Source organism: Anguilla anguilla, chromosome 2 (assembly GCF_013347855.1).
Source record: "Anguilla anguilla isolate fAngAng1 chromosome 2, fAngAng1.pri, whole genome shotgun sequence".
NCBI lineage: Eukaryota > Metazoa > Chordata > Actinopteri > Anguilliformes > Anguillidae > Anguilla > Anguilla anguilla.
This window is the reverse complement of record NC_049202.1, coordinates 60,564,588-60,586,667: the sequence shown is the minus strand read 5'-3', so window position 1 is coordinate 60,586,667 and position 22,080 is coordinate 60,564,588. Positions and strand designations below refer to the sequence as shown.

Sequence of the window (22,080 nt, the reverse complement as noted above, 5' to 3'; positions counted from 1 at the left end):
CTCGGTCTCTGCGAACAGCAGTCTGCATTCTCATGCTGGCCACAGTGGCCGGTATGTATTTGGCATTTGTAGCTAGCCGAGCAGCGTTTGTGAATGCAAAACATTCAAACACTTTGCATTTAATTTGAAGTTTAGGTCAAATGTCTGTTCAATTGAAGAGATAGTTGAGACACGTGCAGCGGCGTTCGTGGAGAGAAAGGACGGAGATGCTGCAGGAGGGAGGGGTGTTTTAGGAGGTACTGTATGGGGGAGAGGCTTTGGAATTGGATGTGGAGTGTTGTAAGGCGTGAGGTTTGTCTTGGAGGAGTGGAGCATTAACGAGGCCTTGGAAGAGGAGATGGAATGAGGGGGAATGGAGATGCATCCATGTCAAATCCAAACACCACCCCCCCCCCTCCCCCCCCACAACAAGTGCAACTTTCCTGCCAGGTGCACGATAAAAGACAAAACAATAACATGCTTTTCATTTTAATTTATTAAAAAATGCGACAAACAAGTGACAAACTGACACGTAAGCAAATATATATATTTGATATTAAAAGGCAAGGCAATAATGTGTAAATTTGTCATCGCAGCTCATGACAGTGTCAGTGACATGCTCAGCATGATCCTACTAGTGAGAGAAAGCTGAAATGAATCTAGGGTCAGTGCATTGGGCCAGTGCTATCCAGCATGAGAAATCGGTGTCTCTGACTGATCTGAAATAAGAACAATAAACGCACACCCCCTACCCTGTGCCCTTGGGATCTTCAACGACCATGGCGAATCGGACCCTTTGGTTAACATCTCCCCTGAGGAAAAGGAAGGCACCCAGATCTCTGTACTGGGGTACTACAGTATGTTTCTATTCAGTCCAGGGAGAAGAAAACCTCCTGCTGACATGCTAACTTCTTCCAGCAGCCAGCTAGCTTTCCTGAAACAGGAGTGTCCAAAATTCAAAAAGGGCCAGTGTGGATGCAGGGCTCTGTTTACGTTCAGCACTACAATGTCTGAATAATTGTGTTCTCCAGTCAAGACCTTTATAAGTAGAATCGGGTGCTGTAACATTCGACAAAAACAAAAAACCTGCAAACCTTTTCGGATAAGACTGTTCACCCCTGTTCTAGAGGGTCACACCCCACACCTGCTTAGATTCAGTACTAAACCATGAGAAGGGTACAGGGTGGCATGGCTGCTGGAATACCAGCTTTTATTTGTACCTTTTAAAATTTCAAACATGGAACCAATTTAGTTGCCCTTCTCTGTGCTTTTTTTTTTTTTAAAGAGCCTCAGTGGTAATTTCACATATGGCAGTCTGAGTGGCGACACCTTGAGTTGGGGTCTGGGTGATTGGCTGTCCTGTGTGTCCTTGACAGACAGGTGGACAGAAAGGAAAGCTGTTAGGTGGACATGAAAATAACAAGTTGCACAAATTAAGTAAATTGAGTGACACCACCTTTGATAAGTAAGCAGAAGGAGAGACTAAAAGGCTTTGCAGTAAGGAGTCCCAGTTTAACTCCAGACCTTGACTGCACTTTTCTCTTAAGTCTCCAGGCCGGAGCTCAGTGTGACGAGTGACACCTGCTGGCCACAGAGATGAACTGCGTTGTCAGTCACCATTGGCATCTCTGGCAGAAACTGTCATGCCACAGTTTGCTGTGTATTGGCCTGTGGGCTGGCCACTGTCTCTCTCTCACACGCAGAGTCAGGGACTGATCAAGCTTCAAATCTCTTCTTCAGCTCGGACACCTTGACAGGGGGCAGGTGTTGCTCCTCACCTTCCGCAGTGATGTCAGGGTCTGTGTGCGTCTCACCAGGAGAAGGCCTCATGGGCGATGTTCTGATGGGCTTAGACGTGTCCCCCGGCTCGGGGGGGCCAGCTTCAGGGGAAGGTCTTTTGTTGGGAGAAGAATTTTTGAGGGCAGAGTTCCCGCCTCCGAAGGCATTGCCTGGCTTCCGGGCCCCGCCCCCTTCTCTAGCCTGAAACAGAGCCAGAGCAGACTGCACCCTGGGCATGGGGGACCTGTTCTCCCCCTGTTCGTCTGCCCCTCCCCCCAGCCCTGCCCCGACGTCAGGACCCGGCTCTGTCAGTTGGCCAGCTGGGGAGGGGCTGGGAGGGTCTGTGACCTGGCTGTCAGCACTGATCTGGGGTGTGCTCACACGCCCCTCTTCCTTTAGCTGGGCCTTCCATCCCGATTCCACTCTTCGTCCCATTCCGGATGGCTTTTCCTCCGAGGTGACCTCAGAGGAAGGGGTGGGGCTGAGGGTGGTGGTGGGGCTTTGAGCAGATACTGCCTCTGGTTCCATAGATGAGGGTGGAGCTCCTGTTCGCTGAGGCTGGTTTTCATCTTGGTGCTCCTGGCTCTGAACCTCCTGCTGTCTCTCCTGCTCCTCCTCTTTTACTCTCTCCTCCTTCTCCTGCTGCTGGAGGCTCCTCACTTTCCTCCCTGCCTCTTGATAAGGCTCGCCAGGTCTGTCTTTTCCTTCATCTTCCAGCTCCTCCTCCTCCTTCTCCTCTTCTGCCTCCCCCTTCTGCTTGCCAGTCCCCTCCTCTTGCTCCTCCCCCTGTGCATCTGACCCCTCCTCCTGCTCCTCTGGCTCCTCCTCCTGACCCCAGCTCAGGAGACTTCCGCTCCTCCCAAGGGAGGCATTCAGACTCTCCTGGCTCGGTGCGGCCATCCCCTTCTGAAAAACACGGGAGAGTGAGACAATGAGGGACAGATGGCTGTGTGTCTGTGTATGTAAATGTGCATGCCCTTGTGTGTACAACTTGTTGTATAATTGTGTACGTACAACTTGCATGTGTGTGGATATGCATGTGTGTGCACATATATTTGTACATACATCTGTTCAGGTGGAGGAATAACATGTAATCCAAAATAATGGTGAGTTTGCTCCCAAATAACTATAGATTTCAGAAAGAATTTTTGAAGCGTCCTCATAAAAACTCCCGTCTGTTTTTCGAGGGCTCCTACCCGAGTGATGTAGTCGGCCGAGTCGGGGCCGAAGAAGTCCAGGCTGCGAGTCCCGTACAGGAGCCCGCGCTCGTGCACGCTCCGAGTGCTGAGCGTGTCGAAGATCTCCCCCAGCAGGTCCATCTCTTCTGAGTCTGGCACCAGGTCTCCATCAACCTCATCCAACTGCACACTGTCTGAGCTGCCCTGATCCTCTTCCGCAGCCCTGACACACACACGCACACACACACACACACACACACATGCACACAGGTATTTACACACACGTATGTATACAAACATGCACACACGCACGTACACACACACACACACACACACACATACACATGCACACAGGTATTTACACACACGTATGTATACAAACATGCACACACGCACGTACACACACACACACACACATACACATGCACACAGGTATTTACACACACGTATGTATACAAACATGCACACACGCACGTACACACACACACACACACACACACTCACACACGCACACACACACACACATGCACACAGGTATTTACACACACGTATGTATACAAACACGCACACACACACGCACACACACACACACACACACACACATACACATGCACACAGGTATTTACACACACGTATGTATACAAACATGCACACACGCACGTACACACACACACACACACACACACACACACACACACAAAACACAAACACAGGTGTGCATATTCGGGCCCTTACTCTTCCTCCCAGTCTGGTCTCCAGGTGCTGCTCTTCTCTGGTGTTCTCTCCTCATGCTGGCGGTTGTACCTGCGAGCTGGTCGACGTGGCCGAGACTGACACACAGCACGATGTGGCACAGCACAGCACGCATAGCACAGCAGAGCACAGTACAGCACAGCACAAACCAGCACAGCATAAACACAGGACAGCACGCATAGCACAGCACAAACACAGCATAAACACAGCAGGGCACATCACAGCACAAACACAGCACAGCACAGTACAAACACAACACAGCATAAGCACAACGCGGCAAACATAGCACAGCACAGCGAGGCAAAGTGCACAGCATCACACAGTATAGTGCAGCACACAACACAGCACAGTAAAAACACAACAACACAGCACAATGGCGCAGCACATATAAATAACAGCAATGCAAGCAGAGAACACTAGTTACCATTTGAAAGGTAAAATAAGTGCTTAAGTCACCCATCTAAAGAAATGAATGAAAGGCTGAATTTTAAGACAGGGAAGTACTGGGGGAGGGACTTACCTTTCCAAAGTGCTGTGTGATTGGCAGGCGGTTCTGCAGACAGTCGGACTGTACCCGACGATGCACATAAGTTCCTGGGACTTCAGACCGCAGGGACCCCCCTCTGTAGAGCAGGGCCACCTCATTCTCCTCCTGTCAACATGCACATGATGCAGCTAAATGCACACATTCACCAGGAGAAGCACACATACACAAATACACACACGTTCACCTGGAGAAGCACACATACACAAATACGCACACGTTCACCTCGAGAAGCACACATACACACATACACACACGTTCACCTCGAGAAGCACACATACACACACATTCACCAGGAGAAGCACACATACACAAATACACACACATTCACCTCGAGAAGCACACATACACAAATACACACACGTTCACCTCGAGAAAAACACATACACACATACACACACATTCACCTGGAGAAGCACACAAATACACACACATTCACAAGGAAAAGCACACATAATTCAGACAGTATTCAAAACATTCACACAGTGAACACAACCTCGCAACCATCAAGTAAAAAAGAAAAACAGACAAACATACACAGACAATAGGAGGGATCTACCAATATAAAGTCTAATACAGATAGAAATCTACTTTTTTACCTTGGAACACAGAAGATTCTTCAAGCCGGACTTGGCATGACCTTTAGCCTGAAAGAGAATGCAAAAGAACAGGAAGTAATCCTCTTTGCCAGTAAGAAAGATCTAATCACTTGGAGAGCATTCCAAACGTTTATTTTTTTCTCCTTTCCTTGTCTCCTTTCCCAGCACGGAAGGCCAAACGGGTCAAAAATACATTAAATTTACGTCTGGAATCACAAGTTTTCAACGTCAGCTCATTCCATTTGCTTATTTTAACTCCTTGCTCCCTTACCTTGCTCCTAGCTCCACCCTTCAGAAGAGTCAAGGAATGGAAGCGGGCAGGGAGGAATTGAGGAAGCATTAAGGCAAGTGTAACGTCCTTGCTTTGTCAAGCAGTCAGTTTGAAGCCACGTCAATTACAGAGGTGGTAGAGGGGCAGAGGTGGATCCACAGGTCGATCATTATAAGTCACGCGTTTCCGAAAAAATACTTCTGCAAAGGATGAACTTGTGTTTCCTTGCTCAATAATTCTTCGGGAGCTTCTTAGCTCCTTATACTTTTCTGTGCTCTATTGATCTTGCCTGTTGTAATTGAGCCTGGCAATATGAACAGAAGGTGGGGTTTGCACTTTTTGAGAGTATTTAATTGGTTCCAATACACCAGACAAGATCAGTAAAGTGTAGAAAACTATTCGAATCCAAAACAAGTATGTATATGACCCAGGTCTGGTGGGGCACCTGGGATAATTATTTGGGGCTTGACAAAAAACCTATTGCAACCTCGAGCTGGCCATGCGAGAAAACAAGGTGAGACGAACTGGAGGCTCTAATTATAGGGAGTAATAAATTTAGATATTACACACTAAAGAAAACATTGTTTTGCACCACCATTGACAGGTGTGGCGTCGCAGACATATCTTTTATTTACAGCACGCCTGACCCCAAATGTGTATAAATAAACTGTAGTGAATGTATTGTTTTTATTGTCTTTCCCTGAGTATCTGAGTATTTCATGCTTCAAACTTTTGCGCAAAAAAAAAAGTGACATTTGAACTGTTATCCGTTACCGATCTTCTCATCCCACCTTGTTTGCCGGACTGCAGGAGGTGAAGCATTGCATTGTAGTATTATTATTATTATTTTTTTTTTGCATAAATAGTTTGCATGCTTTGTACACTAAATTCTCTGTTGCACTGTGGGTATTTTTGAGGGCGCATGAATTTTACAGTTTAAATTCAGACAACAAAATGGCAGAAACTGAATATTGTGCACTATATATTGAACAGGGAGAAATTTTAGACATGGCTAGAGTCTTTGCTTTACGGTAAAAGGCAATTGTCACAAACAGGAAGCTGCTGAGTGCATTGATGAGAGAGTATATGATAACAAACGTCACTCACAGTCTTGCACATGTTGGCCTTAGACTTGACTGTGTGAATCAGAGCTCCGCCCCCTTTCTGCCAGGGAAAAAAAAGAAGAAAACCAAACAACCAATGAACAAACGAGATGCTAATGATGAAAAAATTGTCGTAAAATGCAGGTAAGGCCCCTTAATGTGATAAATTATACGGAAGAATCTGTCTTTGGCCTTCGTAACTTTTGTGGTCTGGCCGGTTGGTGCACATAGATATCTCATGCCATAAACAAAATCCACTCTTGTTCCATTAAGATCATTCAAAAATAATTCCCAGGAATTAGCTTTAAGAAGCAATGGCGATTAAGCATTTCTGTAAATGGGGTTTGTACCTTCAGGTTCCCAACCAGCTGCTGGTAGGATCGTCTGCCACCTGGAAAGGACGGAAAAACACATGAAAACCAGCTGAACGGGGCTCTTCCTCACCAACAGGCCAGAGGTCAGGAGGTCACAAGTCCATTAAGAGTGGTGACTGAACGTGGGTGAAATACAAAGGATCTGAATGGACAGGTTGGGATGCCACAATATGTCCTTCATTCTGTGTTTAAATCTGCACAGGGAAAAAGGCCATCTGGGTGGGAAAGTGGGAACTTTTTTTTATGGGTTGGAAATACATCGAGAAGTTTATTTTTATGATTTCATTAAATAAAGTAATTTTTCTCTCTCTCTCTTTCTCTCTCTCTCTCTCTCTCTCTCTATACAAGACAGATGATCAACAATTCTTTTAATCCCCTCTGTCTCTCTCTTACCTGCAGACTCCCCACATTGAAACATTTCCTCCTCAAACAGATCCACGGGATCCGTCCCTCGGTTTATCTGCTCTAGGCGTCCGTCAATAAACTGTGAGACATCACACACACAGACAGACACACACACAGACAGACACACAGACACACACACAGACACACACACAGACATCACACACACAGACACACAGACAGCGCACACACAGACACACACACAGACAGACACACAGACAGCGCACACACAGACACACACACAGACAGACACACAGACATCACACACACAGACAGACACACAGACAGCGCACACACAGACACACACAGACAGACACACAGACAGCGCACACACGGACACATGCAAACGCACAGGCACACACGCGCACACACATGCACACACACGACAGTAAAATTAGTTAACTATTAGATGTTTCAAACAGATGCGCGACCAGACAAGTGAAACAGCACAATCCTGGGTTAAATAATTATTTGAAATTCTTTAACTCTTTGAACACCAATACAATGCCTCCAAATTACAGATCATTAAAAAAAAAAAACCAAACAAAAAAAAATGCCTATATTCACCAATATTCAGATCAAGCCTCTTATTTCATATCATTGCATGGTTAGTATCATGTTTTCATAAACATTCAAATATGTATATGACCTTCTATCAGCAGTGAAAGTTATACATCCAGCTGGCCGCAGAAAAGAACAGAACAGCCTGTTTCCAGGTTAGTCTCTCCCAACATATATGCCAAACCTCAATGTGATCATCGCCACGTAAATAACAAGACAGCCTTATAACTTAACCTTTGGCATCAAAGTTATTACATGCAGGGTTCCTGCAGGTGGCAGCACTGCACAAACTCGGCTGGGCCTGCTAGAAATTCTATCTGCCAGCAGCCATACCTCCATGCACTCTGCTCCTGCCAAATGGCTGAAGCTAAGCAGGTGTGGGCTTGGTTAGTACTTGGATGGGAGACCACCAGGGAATACTGAGTTGCTGCTGGAAGTGGTGTTGGGTGGGCCAGCAGGGGGCAATCTTCCCTCTGGTACAAATAAACCCCAATGCCCCAGTGCAGTGACGGGGACACTGTGCTGTAGGAGATGCCATCTTTCGGATGAGACGTTAAACCGAGGTCCTGACTCTCTGTGGTCACTAAAGATCCCATGACACTTATCGCCAAGAGTAGGGGGTTCCGCGGTGTCCTGGCCAAATCCCAGATCTGGCTCTCGCAAACTTGCCACTAAAAATCATCCTCAGACTTAATTGGCTAAATAAATGTTCTCTCCCTCTCCACCTTCGCTAATGTGTGGTGAGCGTTCTGGCGCAAATTGGCTGCCGTGCATCACCCAGGTGGGTGCTACACATTGGTGGTGGGTGAGGTGAGTTCCTCTTCACTGTAAAGCACTTTGAGCATTTGGAAAAGTGCTATATAAATGTAATTAATAATAATAATATTTTTCTGTCCTAAACCTCATACATATTTCTGGGTAACGATAACCAAACAGAGCAAGTAACTGTTTGTGATCCATAACCTAGCTCATTTTTTGTGGTGGGTAAGCCGGGCGTCATTACTTAACTATATGTTACATGTCATAACCAGCAGATGGCATCGCTGCACAAACATACTGCTCACAAAATGTGAGAACTACAGGTTTTTGGCAGCCACAAGACAAAAAGCAGTGTTAGAAACTGCAGTGAGACTACCTAACTGTCTTGTCGGCTGCTGCAGCAACACCATTTCAACACTAGAAGGGTCATATAGGTCAGTGAAGAGTTGCAGTCAATATAAACAGCCCCATTTTGGTTCTTGTTTCTGTGAGACTTCAGTGATTCCATGCACATTAGCTTTACCTGCTTGAAGAACTGCAGGTGGACGGCACTCTCCAGAAACTGCCTCATGCTGTGAGACTTGTGCTTCAGGAAAGATTCCTCGCAAAACCTGAGTGGACCCCCCTCCTTGGAGGAGCACAAAACAAAGAAAGGGGACTGAATTCACTGACTGGTTACGGACACCGATACCAAACTTGTAACGTGGACTCACAAACTCTGCCCATCATTCCCCTGCAGCCAATGATATCGAATCTCTGAACGCCGCGGTCCAATCACACAACACCCTGGCTTTGGTCAGTTAAATCTGACTGCTAGCTGAGAACAGCACAGCACTGCATGAGTGCATTCCGCGGCTATTCCTTTGGGTGTGTCTTTGCTTGCAGGGGTCGCAGGCAGGGCTTCAGTATCCCACATGACCCTCCCCTATGCTGGCAGCTGTTCCCTCAGCCCCACGGCCTCGAACCCGGAGCTGACAAATGGCCCAATCGGATGTATAGATCTTACGGGGGGTTGTGGCGGGGTGATGATGTTTTAGTGTGGTTGGTAAAAAGGGTCATTAAGATAACTCATGTAACGACAATGTAAAGATAATGTCTGTAATGTAACCCTTTTATTTTAATAAAGGGACACCATACAACCTCTCCTTTTTTATATTTAAAAAATCTACAGTCCCTTTTTTTTAACATACCCTGTTTAATGCCTCTAATCATGCCACATATAACAGTATGCACTCACATCCAGTCACTGCTTCTGTCACCAATGCCCCTTTTGTACCTGGTATGGCTCTTCATGTTATATTGTAGGTTTAGGAACTGACTACTACTATTTTTATTTTTGGGAAACTGCCAATTACAAAATGCATTTTACAAGTGACTCTCGATAAGAGCATCTGCTAAATACTCAAATACAAATTTAAATGCAAATTTAAATGCACCAGATGTATGTGATGTGGTGCACATATACATATAAGACCGAGCTGAGTATTTCATGCTTAAGCAATTCATGATTTGGAAATGATGAGAATCAAAATAATCATTCCTTTGCCAGTCCTTCCTGAAGGGGAAACATGGCCACCCAATAAATGTTTTTCTTGATGAGTGCCTGTCAGCACATGTGGGAAATGAAGACGCTCCTGTTGCCTGCTCAATTCCCCATTTGGGACGTGTAGGTGGAGACTCACTGTGGGGCTCAGCAGTGCATCTCTGTACCCCCCAAAAAGCAGAGCCTGTGTCTTCAGGAAGGCTCGAGCCACGCCCGAACCTGGGGCCGTAGACTGCTTCTTCAGCCGAACCTTCAGCAACGAGAGCTGGAATATGCAAACACACGAGCTACAGTCTATAACGCACACACAGACACACACACACTTTTGATATGCAGACAAGCATACACACACACAATGGGGCTCCACTCAGGTATTTACACATACGCATTGACACACGCTCCCAAACCTGATGTATGTACATTCACACACACACACACACACACACATTCAGCACCTCAAAACACAGATATACCCAAACACACACACACATACACAAGCACATGCACATACATGCGCACACACACACACAACATATACACACAACGCAATTTGCTCAGCATATCCAATGTATGTTCTGTGTCCTGAACAGATACAGTAAAGATGTGTTCTTGGGCTTTACCACGTCTGACGGAATCCTTTTCAGGTCCTCGAATGGGGACTCCAGTGTGTTTGTGTCCACGTTCAAAATGACCACATCCTCCAAAGCCCTGCTCCTCACTTTCTGTACAGCACAGCAGGATGAAAAACATACTTTAATTCATATTGGGGACCACACAAACCAGCAGGAAGTGTAGAATATGCAGTGAGAATGACAGGCATGGGCTGTGGTGCATGGATGAGTCACAGCTTCATCCCAGACCATGCCAGGGCCAACTGTGGCCAGTAGCTCTATGGGGCAATTGACGACTGTGTCGCCCAGGGACGGAATGGTTCCACGTTCATTGCTATTCAGCAACCTCTCCTGGTCGATTGGGCACCCATAAATTGCAGTCAAAAGCCGCATATGAAAGGTCTTACTCTGACTCCACACTAAACAAGCTTAACTGTAATTTGCGATTTTAAAAAAAGCAGTTGGTGAACACCAGGTGTTTCACAGGAGAACCATGGATATGTACACTTTCCCGAATCGACAGTGGGGTTCGCAGCATGAACGCAGCTGTGGTTGCAGACGACTGGGCATTCCAAATTGGGGTGGAAACTGCCCCGTGTTAGGCACCAAATTTATTTTAAGCATGGTAGCTACCTCCATAAGACTGGAGTGGACACCAATGATGTAGGGCATGGGAGCACTGTGGAGAGAGAGAGAGAGAGAGAGAGAGAGAGAGAGAGAGAGAGAGAGAGAGAGAGAGAGAGAGAGAGAGAGAGAGAGAGAGAGAGAGAGAGAGAGAGAGAGAGAGAGAGAGAGAGAGAGAGAGAGATGTCAGTGACATGGAAATAAAAAAATATGCATCGCCCATTTTTTTCTCCATTCTATTTACTTTTATGTATTATTATATGATTATTATATGATTATTTGCCACTAACATCATCAGCATTATTATAATTACCACTTATATTGATTTTTGTGATGCACTTTCATTTATTTATTATGATCATTATTATTATTTATTTATATATTCATTTTATTCCCCCATTCTTATTTCTCAATCCCCCAATCAGAAGAAAGTTCTTGTTTTAATGTATGGTTACTGTTCATGTGTTTTTAGTCTTTGATGTTTACATCAAAGGATACAAGTATTTTTCTATGTTAAATGTATGTTTTTTATAACATTGTATGCTTTAGCAATACGAAATGTACTGTTTTGTCATGCCAATAAAGCAAACTGAATTGAATTATAGAGATGTTAATGCTAATGCTGGCATGATACAAAAGATACTGTAGAGTAAATATTGGAGGAGAAGCAACAGGAACAACAAGATTATTGGTACAGAAGAGCTAGTAGCAATCCAGCACTTTAGTAGAGTGCTAAAAAGTATATAGAAGCACAGACGTTTTAGCCAATAGCACCCACCAACTGCTTTAGTCCTTAGAATTTACCAATAGTTTTAACCCTTAGTACTCACCGGCAGCTTTAGCCCATAGCACTTTAGAGCCCTAGCACTCACCAGCAGTAGTCCAGCAGATGAGGGGGGAGCACGGGGATGAATATGTGTTGCCAATACATGGGGTAGAGCATGGCACTGCAGGCGTGGACACAAGCCGTCAACTGGGGGGAGGAGGGGGGGGGATTGCAGAGTCAGGGGGTACATTCGAGACACCCAAAACATCATGCAAATATTTAACATCAGGACCACACCCTGTATGAACATCCAAAAGCAGAATGTTGAATGTATGATGAGTGGATTTAATCTGGTGGTCACATTACATCATCATCTCATTTACAATAGGTCACCCCACCAATCAATATAGCACAGCCAATATCCCACAGTGCACCGCACCCATCTCCTGAGTACTGTTTCAAAACCTTGCAACCCATTCAGCACGAACATGTGAAATGTACCATAACATTCTGTCTATTGAAAAAGTCCAGGACCAATTCACACATGGAGAATGGTACGGCAGCCAATCAACAAAGAATGAACCACATCAGATGCCAATCAACAATTTGCACATGCTGCCATTTGACGAAACGTTAACATTGCTACTCGTCATCACAGAACACTGTCACAGCCAATGAATGAACAGTGAACAGCATTAAGGTCAATCAATGCCCAGTCAATCAAGTCCATCACAGCCAATCAACAACTAGTATTCATAACAAGAGCCAACAACCCACAATTGCTGCTTATCAGTGAACCCTGAATATTGTTATAGGAAATCATCATCACGAAACACTGTCAATGCCAATCAACAAGCACTACACACTGCCACAGCCAATAAGATGTTCCATCAATGAGGTGTTGATGAACTCACCGTGCTCAGCTTGGTGGAGCTGATGATAATTCTCCGTTCGAACAGCATGCTGGCGTAGAGCTGCAGTAGATTACTGACATCCACAGCCACCACCAACTCAGTCAGGTTCCTCTGCAGGACACACACACACGCACACACACACACACACGCACGCACGCAGGCATGCACACACACACACACACACACACACAGGTGCACATACACACATGCACACACACATACAAAACACATACGCACACGCACAAACACGGACAACCGTAAAGGCAAATGCACACAGACATGTGTTCAGAAATATATTTGTAGAAAATTTATCGTTCATTGTTCAAATTTATGATGTACATAGTGTTTCCCTTTTTCTTCAGTATATTAGCTACATTACTTGCATTTACAGTTGCAGATGCGCAAAATCATAATTACATCACATGACTTATATCAGCAACAGTGATACAGACCAGCCCAACAATAACTGTTGGCGGAGAGACTGGGCAAGACAAGCTGTGTGGATAAGATGAGGGGATGAATCTCAATACAGAGAGAAGGATGGCATTAGAGGATGCTTAAAAAAGTGCTCACACTTTCTGGGATGGAGGGAAGACTCCCGGGGTCAGGAGCAATGAAGTAAGGGATCTGAGAAAGAGAGAGTTGGAGAGAAAGAGAAGCGGTCAGCATTGAGGTTACCGTGACAACAGGGGCTAAGTCTTTACTGTTGGACCTGGAGTAACCATGGGTTAGGGTTAGGGTTAGGGTTAAGACACAAGCACTCAGATACACAGTTGGATTAGCAGGGTTACGACCAAGACTGTCGCTCATAAACACAATTAGAACCAGGGTTACCAAGGATACAAGCACCCAGATTCACAGTTGAAACTGTGGTTACCATGGGAAAGCTAAGAGGCTCCTCCCCTTATTCAGGGAGGGTTGGTTTGGTTAGATGCAGTGCTGAACATACTGTGTGAGGTGAGGAAACCTCACCTGCCAGGAACGTGGTCTCCTGAGTCCCTGAGAAGAGCCTTCATAGAGTGGGAGGGGCCTTTTCTCAGCTCAGGAAAAAGGATGCACCACTTCCAAATTCTGAGCTTGTCACCGATAGCCAGTGACTTTATCTTTCTCATGCACGGACATGGGGACACGCACACACACACGCACACACAGGTATACCATGCTCAGGTATGCACATACACATATGCATGTACATGAGCACTCACAAACATCCACATATATACATACAAGCAGAAGTACACACACACCTGGCACTTGATTTCACGCTCAGTTTCCTTACTCACACAGAGAAACACTTAGTCAGGAGAGAGCTGTAGAGTGAGAGGGTCAGTGAATGAGTGAGTGAGTGAATGAGTGAGTGGTATTACAGTAGAGATACAGGCAAGAACAGAGCTATTCTGGTGTGTTGTTTCAGCCATGTCGGTTAGACAGCTTGAGGTTAGTCCAGACCATGCTTTTAGGAGGCTGGAGAGTTAGTCTGATCCAGAATTGGGGAGGGATGAGGTTTCGGGGAACACGTCTTCTCCAGGTTTTGTGATTGGTCACTTGCTGGGGTTAGTCCAGTTTCTAGTTTTAGGGAGATGGTTAATATTTACTCATTTATCATTTTTACGGAAGTGCCACTGACAATAAAGGTGGTCTATTCTTGGTTTTTGGGTGATTCATCTGGCCTAGATTTTAGGGGAGAGAATGTTGGTTCTCTCCTTGGTTTAGAGAGACTGTTTCTCATCCTGCTTTTAAAGGATTCACCTCTTCCTGTTGTGGAGGGATTGGTGTCATTCTGGTTCTAGGGGACTCAAGCCTTCCGCACGCTTCAAATGACCTGGTTCATACGACGCGTTGTTCGACCACGTAGGACAGTGTTCTTGTTCATTCCTTTAGTCTTTTCTTGGCTTTGCTAACGTTGGTTCTGGGGTTAGTCTCTCCCTGGTTTGGAGAAATTAGTCTCTTCCTGGTTTTAGGGGGTTAGTCAAGCCCAGGGTAGACTGCAGCGAGGTTCCAGGACTCACCCCTGATCCTCCCTTCCCCGGTGGGGGGGGTGAGAGGCAATGGAGGGACTGCTGCACCCCCACTCTGACCTGTAGCTGCTCACCCTCCATGGGGAAAAGACACAATCATTCTGCTGGAATCAAGCGTACAACAAAAATGTGCTGTATGCAACAGGTGTGCAATTTCCGTAACTGGTCAGGTATGCTCTGTGTGTAACCGATGTGCAATTCCCACAACAGTTAAGGTATGCGCTGTTTGTAACAGGTGTGCGATTTCCATAACAGTTCAGGTATGCACTGTTTGTATCAGGTGTGAGATTTGCACGACAAGTGTGAAGCCATTGTGTGTGACAGGTGTGTGAGAGGTGCGTGATGTACCTAGGAGATGTCTGTGCTATGCTGCGTAGTGTACAGATGTGTGCTGTTCATGACAGGTGAGAGGCAGGTGGAGGAGACACCTAAGACACATTGGAAACGACGTGACCCTGGTACTGCGCAATAGGGCTGTGTCGTCGATTGAAAACTTCCGACAAAGGGACGAGGACTCGGGAGGTGTCACATGGGAGTCATGTGCCGCACTCCTGAGTTGAACCTCACATGTGCGCAGGTTGTTAACGACCGACTGAGCGTCATAATACAGGTGTAAAGTTATTGGAAACCAACAGCACGTTTGACAGTGATACAGACCGCAATACTATGAGCTATTACAGTCAAATCACCGTGTTACAAAACCCTTCGTCACCTGTCAGCAAACAAACGACCAAAACACTTCTTCAGGCGGCGGGGCCTCCTGCGGGAGATAAGAGCCATCCTGAGATCTGATTAGCTGGTGTGGACTTACCAGCTGTAGAGTGACAGAGCTGTTGACCTCTGGCACAGGGTATTTGTAGAGGGCGGTGAGTAGCTCTCGCATCTCATTGGTCTGTTGTGGAATGCAGGAACATTGGCAATCACACCACACATGAAGTAACACATTTCATTGGCTGAATTTCATCGAGAATTGTTAATATAGAGTTACTGAACATGACCATTTTAAAATGTGTACAAGTTTGGTATTGCTCTTTGGTTGTTCTATATTTTATTGTCGTTTCATTTATTTACATCTTTTAATTAGGATCACAGTTTCTTTCTTTTTGTACCTTTTTACTATTAACTTAAATGTTTCATTTGTAGTCTACAAAGTGCATTGAGCTCAATGAGAAAAGTGTTAAATAAATAATTGTTATGATTGTAATGATTATTTTTATGCATGGTTGCATTTTTGCTTGTCAGTCTATGAATTACAAAATGGGCTAAATGTTTTATTACCTGATATTTTATCTTTGTGTTTACTCACTCCTGTGGCTGTTAAAGCCCCTACAATAGATGAACACTTTTTGTGACAGAAACAACATTGTGCTTACCTGGCCTTTTGTTAAACAGTCTGCAAGATTGTTCAGAAGTTTGTAGAATACCTCAAACCAAGGCAGGTAGCTAAAATAAAGAGCGAAGAGGTGAAGTAAATGTTTTTTAATGCTTAAAAGGAGACTGAAGAGAAAGAATGAGTGTTTGTGTGTCTGCACGTGTGTGCGTGTGTGTATGTGGTGTGTGTGTGTGTGTGTGTGTGTGAGAAAGTGTGTGTGTGTGTGTGTGTGTGTGTGTGTATGTGCATGCGTGTGAAAAAAATCCAATCAAACACCCACAGACAACGTGCTGAAAGGTTCTTGTCTGATACCCAGGGAGATGAAAAATAAGTTACACAGCCCACCCTCCGGCAGAAAAAGGACCACAATCCTCACCCTCCAAGAGGTGTTTGTACTGCCTTCCCAGACGTGGTTGCAGGAGAAGAGAAAATTAAATAAATCTGAAGAGTTTAGACAGGGCAGACTCCCTGTATTGTGACATGGTGTTCCTTCAGCAGAAGCAGGAGAATAATACAATGTGTGTGTGATGAGTGTGCGTGTGCGTGTGTGTGTGTGTGTGTGTGTGTGTGATGAGTGCGTGCGTGTGTGTGTGTGTGTGTGTGTTTGTGTGTGAGCATGTGTGTGTGCTTGCAAAGTGTGTGCTTGTGTGTTTGTGTATGTGTGCATGTGTGTGTGTGTGCATGCGTGTGTGTGCATGTGTGTGTGTCTATGTGAGTGTGTGTGTGTGTGTGTGTGTGTCTATGTGAGTGTGTGTGTGTGTGTGTGTGTGTGTGTGTGTGATGAGTGCGTGCGTGTGTGTGTGTGTGTATGCGTGGGTTATAAGAAGTGGTAAGTATAGGTTGCCTAACCTCAGGATGCAGAGACAGGTCCTGGAGCTAGACGTCAGGCGACAGAAACCAAAGCGCTGGCATCCCTCCAGGTCCGTGAGCACAAAGGTGAAGTGCTGAATTGCTGCAGTCTCCTTTACCCTGGAGATCACAGACAGTCACACTCTCCAAAGATACCATAGATACAGACACTTTCCCATAGATACCATAGATGCAGTCACATTCTCCAAAGATACCACAGATACAGTCACACTGTCTAAAGATACCACAGATCGAGTCACACTACAAAGATACCATTTTATCCAGATCTTCTTCTTGTCAGCACCAGGCCATTTGAGCCGTTTCAGGACTTGCCACCAGCAAGTTAGCCATTTACTGCCAAAAGGCAGTTCCCACTCACTTCACCAGACTGCTTATTGGTTAAAATCCCAGACAGCCTCAAACAGCTGTTCATTGGGCCTGTGATGCCCATCCCTGGGGTGATTTTGGCAGTTACCTCTCTATGTCGTAGGGAAAACAGAACCGGGGCAGGGTCTGGAGAGACTCCTGAATATGGAGGAGAAACACAAGAAGGCCTCATCATGCAAATGGACTTCCCTCACGTTTTTCATTGCGTGTATGAGTATAAGAGCATCTTACCTCATCACTGAAATCTTCCGGAAACTGAAATAAAACTCCTGGATCTGTGAGCCAAGTAGACAGACAGACATTTGAATGAACAGATAATAAGACTCATTTTCAACTTTCTGTTCAAAACAGATAACATTGCTTAAGGAGGGAAGTGTCAAACGCCACACCAGCAATATAAAACACAAGTGTTTGTGTGTACACCATGGGTGTCAGAATTCAGTCCTGGTAGGGTTGCACTGTCTGCTGGTTTTCAGTGTACTTGATTGGTTACAGAATCCACACACCTTATTCTCGATTTCCAAAATGGCTGCTGATTGAAAGGAAACCATAGAATCCTGCAGACAGAGCAGACCTCCAGTTTTGAGTTTAACACACACGGGGCTCATTCCAGTTGCTTATTTTATCCATCCTTGTCTCCTCAGTCCTTACCTGTGGGTCTACCTCACCCCATCTACCACATCTCTAATTTACGTGGCTTCAAACTGACATTTGACTGAACAAGAGCGTTCCATTTGCCTAATACATGTTTCCTCATTTCCTTTGACCTTATGTTCTTTCCTTGCAAGAAGGTAAAATTAAGTGATTGGAATGAGCCCCTGGTAAATGCTAATCCTGTCGAACAATGTGAGAAATGGCTGTTATGGGCGCCCTCTGCAGGAACTCATTAGTAACTGCACATGTAGGCTTCAGGCTTCACAAAATAAGTTTGTGTATATTATATATTTTGGCAAGTAAATAAAAAAGCTGGATTTAACTTTTACAGCTTGTTGAATTTCATATAAATGCTGTTGTGATGGACATACTGTATATCCAACATAGCAGCAATATCAATGAACTTTGTGGGTTTGTCATGTCTTCCTCATTCTGCTCAAAGAGCAGTCCTTCTGGGAGGCCTGTATTAAGGTTTTAGACCACATGTTAGCTGAAGGAACAATCTATAGTGCAGATCTTTATTCAGTATTTACTGTTTAAAATAACGTAAACTATGACTTCTGTTCTGCTACAGGATGGTGTCAATGGCCCCCAGCCTTCCCCTCCCCCCCCTCTCTCTCTCTGTGGTTTTCTGCGGGCAGGTCACCTGACAGGAAGTTGAGCTGTTTTCAGGCCTGAGGTACACCGTTAAAAAAAAAAAAAAACTGCTGATTATCACTCCCATTGAGAATCAGCAGGTTTCTTGTCTGGCTCTGTCCCTGCCTACAGACGCTCACTGGCCCTTTCTGACAAACTGGCATGTTGGATCCTGTTTCTTATCTGTTTCTTGCCATCTCTCTTTCTAAATCATTAATCATCCTGCCCTTTTTCTCTTCTCCTTCTCTCTCACTCTCTGTATGTGTGTGTGTATGTTTGTGTTGACCTACTCCTGTTCTCACCTTTGTCTTTAGCAATAGGACAGGAGGCTTCAAAGAACCAATAAAAAGTTCTCTCTGGATTTTCTCTGAAAAAAAAGGAAGACACATTTTAGAGCACAAGCCTTTGCCAGCTAAGATTAGAGTTTAATAGGTCATACCTCCTGTGTAAGAAAGAAGAACCAAAACTTTTTGACTCATATCTAAAGTGGCACAAATGGATTTATGAGCAGCACATGTACATGTTAAGGGTACCTGTTGTATTTACATGGCACATAGCTGACATATTTCCTCATCTGTATACGTTAGTGTTGTGCACATACATTTACATATTCCTTTGATGTCAATAGGTTTGCATGCACATGGAGTTGGCATGTTCAGACCTGTGCAAGAGGTGCTGTAGCATCATAGTACATAGAGTCCAAGTGATACAGTTGGTACATGTAAGGCATTAAAGGAACACTGTTTCTCTCCCCCATTTGTTTGCCTGTTTAACTGCAATGTCCTTCCTGCACTGCAATGTTTTACCAGTACTGGACTCATCTATTCTAATATTCTGTAGCAATGCTGCACTTGTGTCGTGTACCTGTTTTCTTGCTGTTGTGTCTACCTGTTGTAATTGTAGCACTACACCAAAACTTCCAGACACTGTTTCTGGAGATCTACCGCCCTGTAGGTTTTCACTCCAACCCTAGGAAAGCACACCTCATCGAACAGCTAGAGATCTTATTGAGCTACTTCTTATTAGAATCAGGCGTGTAAAATTAAGGTCGAAGTGAAAATTTGCATTAAGGCAGATATCCAGGTACAGGGTTGGGCAGCCCCACACTACACCCATATTACCCATAATGCACATATCTCTGACCCCCAGCAGCACGGGGCGAATGTAGGAACCAGACCTCCCATGACCTCATTTGTTCAGGGGGAAAAACGTAAGGTAAAATATCTTCACCAAAATTCAAGTGGAATCAAATTTTTTTTTAAATGGCTTTGTGGAGGATTTTACAAAAGCAAAGAGAAAGGTCAGAGTGAAATCTGGGGTGGGCCAGTGAACAGTCCGATCATAACACACACACAAAAAAACTGCCCATCATCCAGTACACCCCCCTCCCCCAAAAAGGTAACCTGCATTCCACTCACATGGAATTTGGACACAAAATAAACCATTTCCTTTTTGTGCTTTCATAAGTATCTCTCTCATTTTATTTGTATTGATTGAAGTCATTACTTCAGACTGTTCTGTTTCATTGTATTTTCTGCATGACACTGCCTCCGATGATTTCCCCTTGCATTTCCTTTTGCTTTGAAATATACTTTTCACACACTCTTCTTGCAAGTACCTTCGATAAATGTAGTTAAACCCTAAAATGCTGTGTCTCGTGTCAGTGTACTGAATGTTTGAATTTTAAAAAAAGTTTTAAAAATATAAAGGCTATTAAAACTGTTTGAGAGAACATGGACAGAATCACTCAATCTTGAAGTCTTTTCAGTAATTTTAAGTACTTCATCCACGAAGCATGTTCAACCATATCAGCGAAGGGTGTATTGTTTATAATAACTTTTCTATTTTAATAATTCACTATGTCTTCTGGTTTATCAGAGGCACCTGATTGCTCTAGAGATGACAGAGTCTTTGGTATGGCTGTTAGTCTATTTTCACATCATCACAAAGACATTGTGTCGGGAGATGTATAGGTCTGTGTTCTATTAAACTATAACACCATAAGCACTGATAAGGTTAAGTTTTCTGAGTTAATGTGTTAGAGGCTGGAGGCCTTCAGTTTGTATGCAATGCAACTTTACCGCTTCTTTCCTGTACGAGAGAGACTTGCGCCTTAAGGAAGTGAACTGCAAACCACAACGAGAAGAGTAGAGAAGAGGAGAGCAGAACAGAACAGACAAGAGTGATCAGCAAAAAATAGAAAGTGTGAGAGAGAGAGAGAGAGAGAGAGAGAGAGAGAGAGTTTGCACTCACTTCAGCCTGGACCCCATTGCCACCCTGCGCCTTCACGTCCCATGCGAAGAGGGGAGAAACGATCGCACGCCAAAAGCCGGAGAGGAAAGCGATCACATCACAGACGCAGCCAGCTCACCCCGAAGGCCAACTGCAGCACCCTGGCTACCCAGCTCAAGGGCCCGACACCCGCCGTCTCACTTCCTGATCTGTGCGTGTGTGTGTGTGTGTGTGACGTCTGTGCATCTCTCTAAAGATAGGAAACGTATCCGGCTCTATGAGTGCCTGTTTCACTTAACGGATACTTCTGTTATTTTTTGCCCTCTACCATTAGCCCCCCTGAATACACATACACATTCACAAACATGAAGGCACACAGAAAGTACATAATCGTGTGACAGGTTCACTGGCACGTTTTGGAGAACTGATAGATAGAAAATGTACTTCCTCCTTGATATTACCTCACTGCAATGTAGCTCCACCCGTTTCCCTTCCCTTAATCAAATTTGCTTACACCTGTATGCTTCAAAAACATTGTAACACCAGAGGAGAGAAGGGGGGGGGGGGGGTTTGAGGGGGATCCCTGTCAGGACTCAGCACCAGCACAGCCTCACCCATAAAAAGGATTTTCTTACAATTTAACATTTTAAAATGAATAATTAAATAGCTCCAAGCTTAGCACCTCCAGAGGATAACATCTAGCACCACCTCGTTATGAGAGCTTGTCTCAGTTGTGACAGAAAATTTATTTTTAACATCCAAAGCTGACCTCACTGACCAAAGGGTGAGATTCACCTCCTGCAGTGACTCATCTGACATTTGGAATTAACCTGAGCTTAAATGATTCCCCTACACCCCTGCTACTGAAATTACAAGGTCAGCTCACCTCCCTAAGCTTTTTGGTTCTGAAGTGGTTGCTCAGATTAAGGAGAAAACAAGATCCAGTGGCAGCCTGCAGCTCTCCAGGACCAGGATTGCAGACCACTAAGTTGCTCTTGCAAGGGAGTTTACCCAAATGTTCAGGTGAGTTAATGCTGTCCTCCAGTAGAATGTTTCCAATCTTTCAAAATTGCATTTCAGATGTTTTAGAGGAGGGGTCTGCAACCGTGGTCTTGGAAAGCCACAAGTCTGCTGGCTTTTGTTTTCACCTACGAATTGGCACCCTCAGATCC

The 22,080-nt window shown here is 44.9% G+C and overlaps 1 protein-coding gene across 3 annotated transcripts; it reads right to left on the bottom strand.

Moving 5' to 3' along the window:
- Positions 1-457: 457 nt before the first annotated feature.
- si:dkey-76b14.2 (DENN domain-containing protein 1B) lies at positions 458-21,323 on the bottom strand. Of its 3 annotated transcripts, none has more exons than XM_035406513.1 (23): positions 20,930-21,323; positions 18,979-19,043; positions 17,618-17,661; positions 17,475-17,524; positions 17,000-17,119; positions 16,152-16,221; positions 15,590-15,670; positions 14,770-14,844; positions 13,334-13,387; positions 12,761-12,871; positions 11,953-12,053; positions 11,090-11,135; positions 10,466-10,567; positions 9,985-10,110; positions 8,826-8,930; positions 6,974-7,064; positions 6,557-6,597; positions 6,211-6,267; positions 4,833-4,880; positions 4,210-4,341; positions 3,672-3,766; positions 2,955-3,159; positions 458-2,664 (listed from the first exon to the last, which is right to left on the bottom strand). In XM_035406513.1, the coding sequence occupies exons 1-23, from the start codon at positions 20,944-20,946 to the stop codon at positions 1,696-1,698; spliced, it is 2,805 nt and encodes a 934-aa protein (XP_035262404.1). In that variant the 5' UTR covers positions 20,947-21,323; the 3' UTR covers positions 458-1,695. The 3 variants fall into 3 exon arrangements, with proteins under 3 accessions (XP_035262404.1, XP_035262403.1, XP_035262405.1); XM_035406512.1 differs by having other exon boundaries at positions 14,770-14,853; positions 20,930-21,322; XM_035406514.1 differs by lacking the exon at positions 14,770-14,844 and having other exon boundaries at positions 20,930-21,322.
- Positions 21,324-22,080: the final 757 nt, after the last annotated feature.

What these genes read in the sequence shown, in the direction of transcription:
- si:dkey-76b14.2 (XM_035406512.1), bottom strand. An exon ending in AGAATCTTCTGTGTTCCAAG is followed by an intron (nt 4,342 to 4,832) that starts GTAAAAAAGTAG and finishes GCATGTTGACAG; the next exon opens with GAGGAGAATGAGGTGGCCCT. An exon ending in AGACCAGACTGGGAGGAAGA is followed by an intron (nt 3,160 to 3,671) that starts GTAAGGGCCCGA and finishes TGTGTGTGTCAG; the next exon opens with GGCTGCGGAAGAGGATCAGG.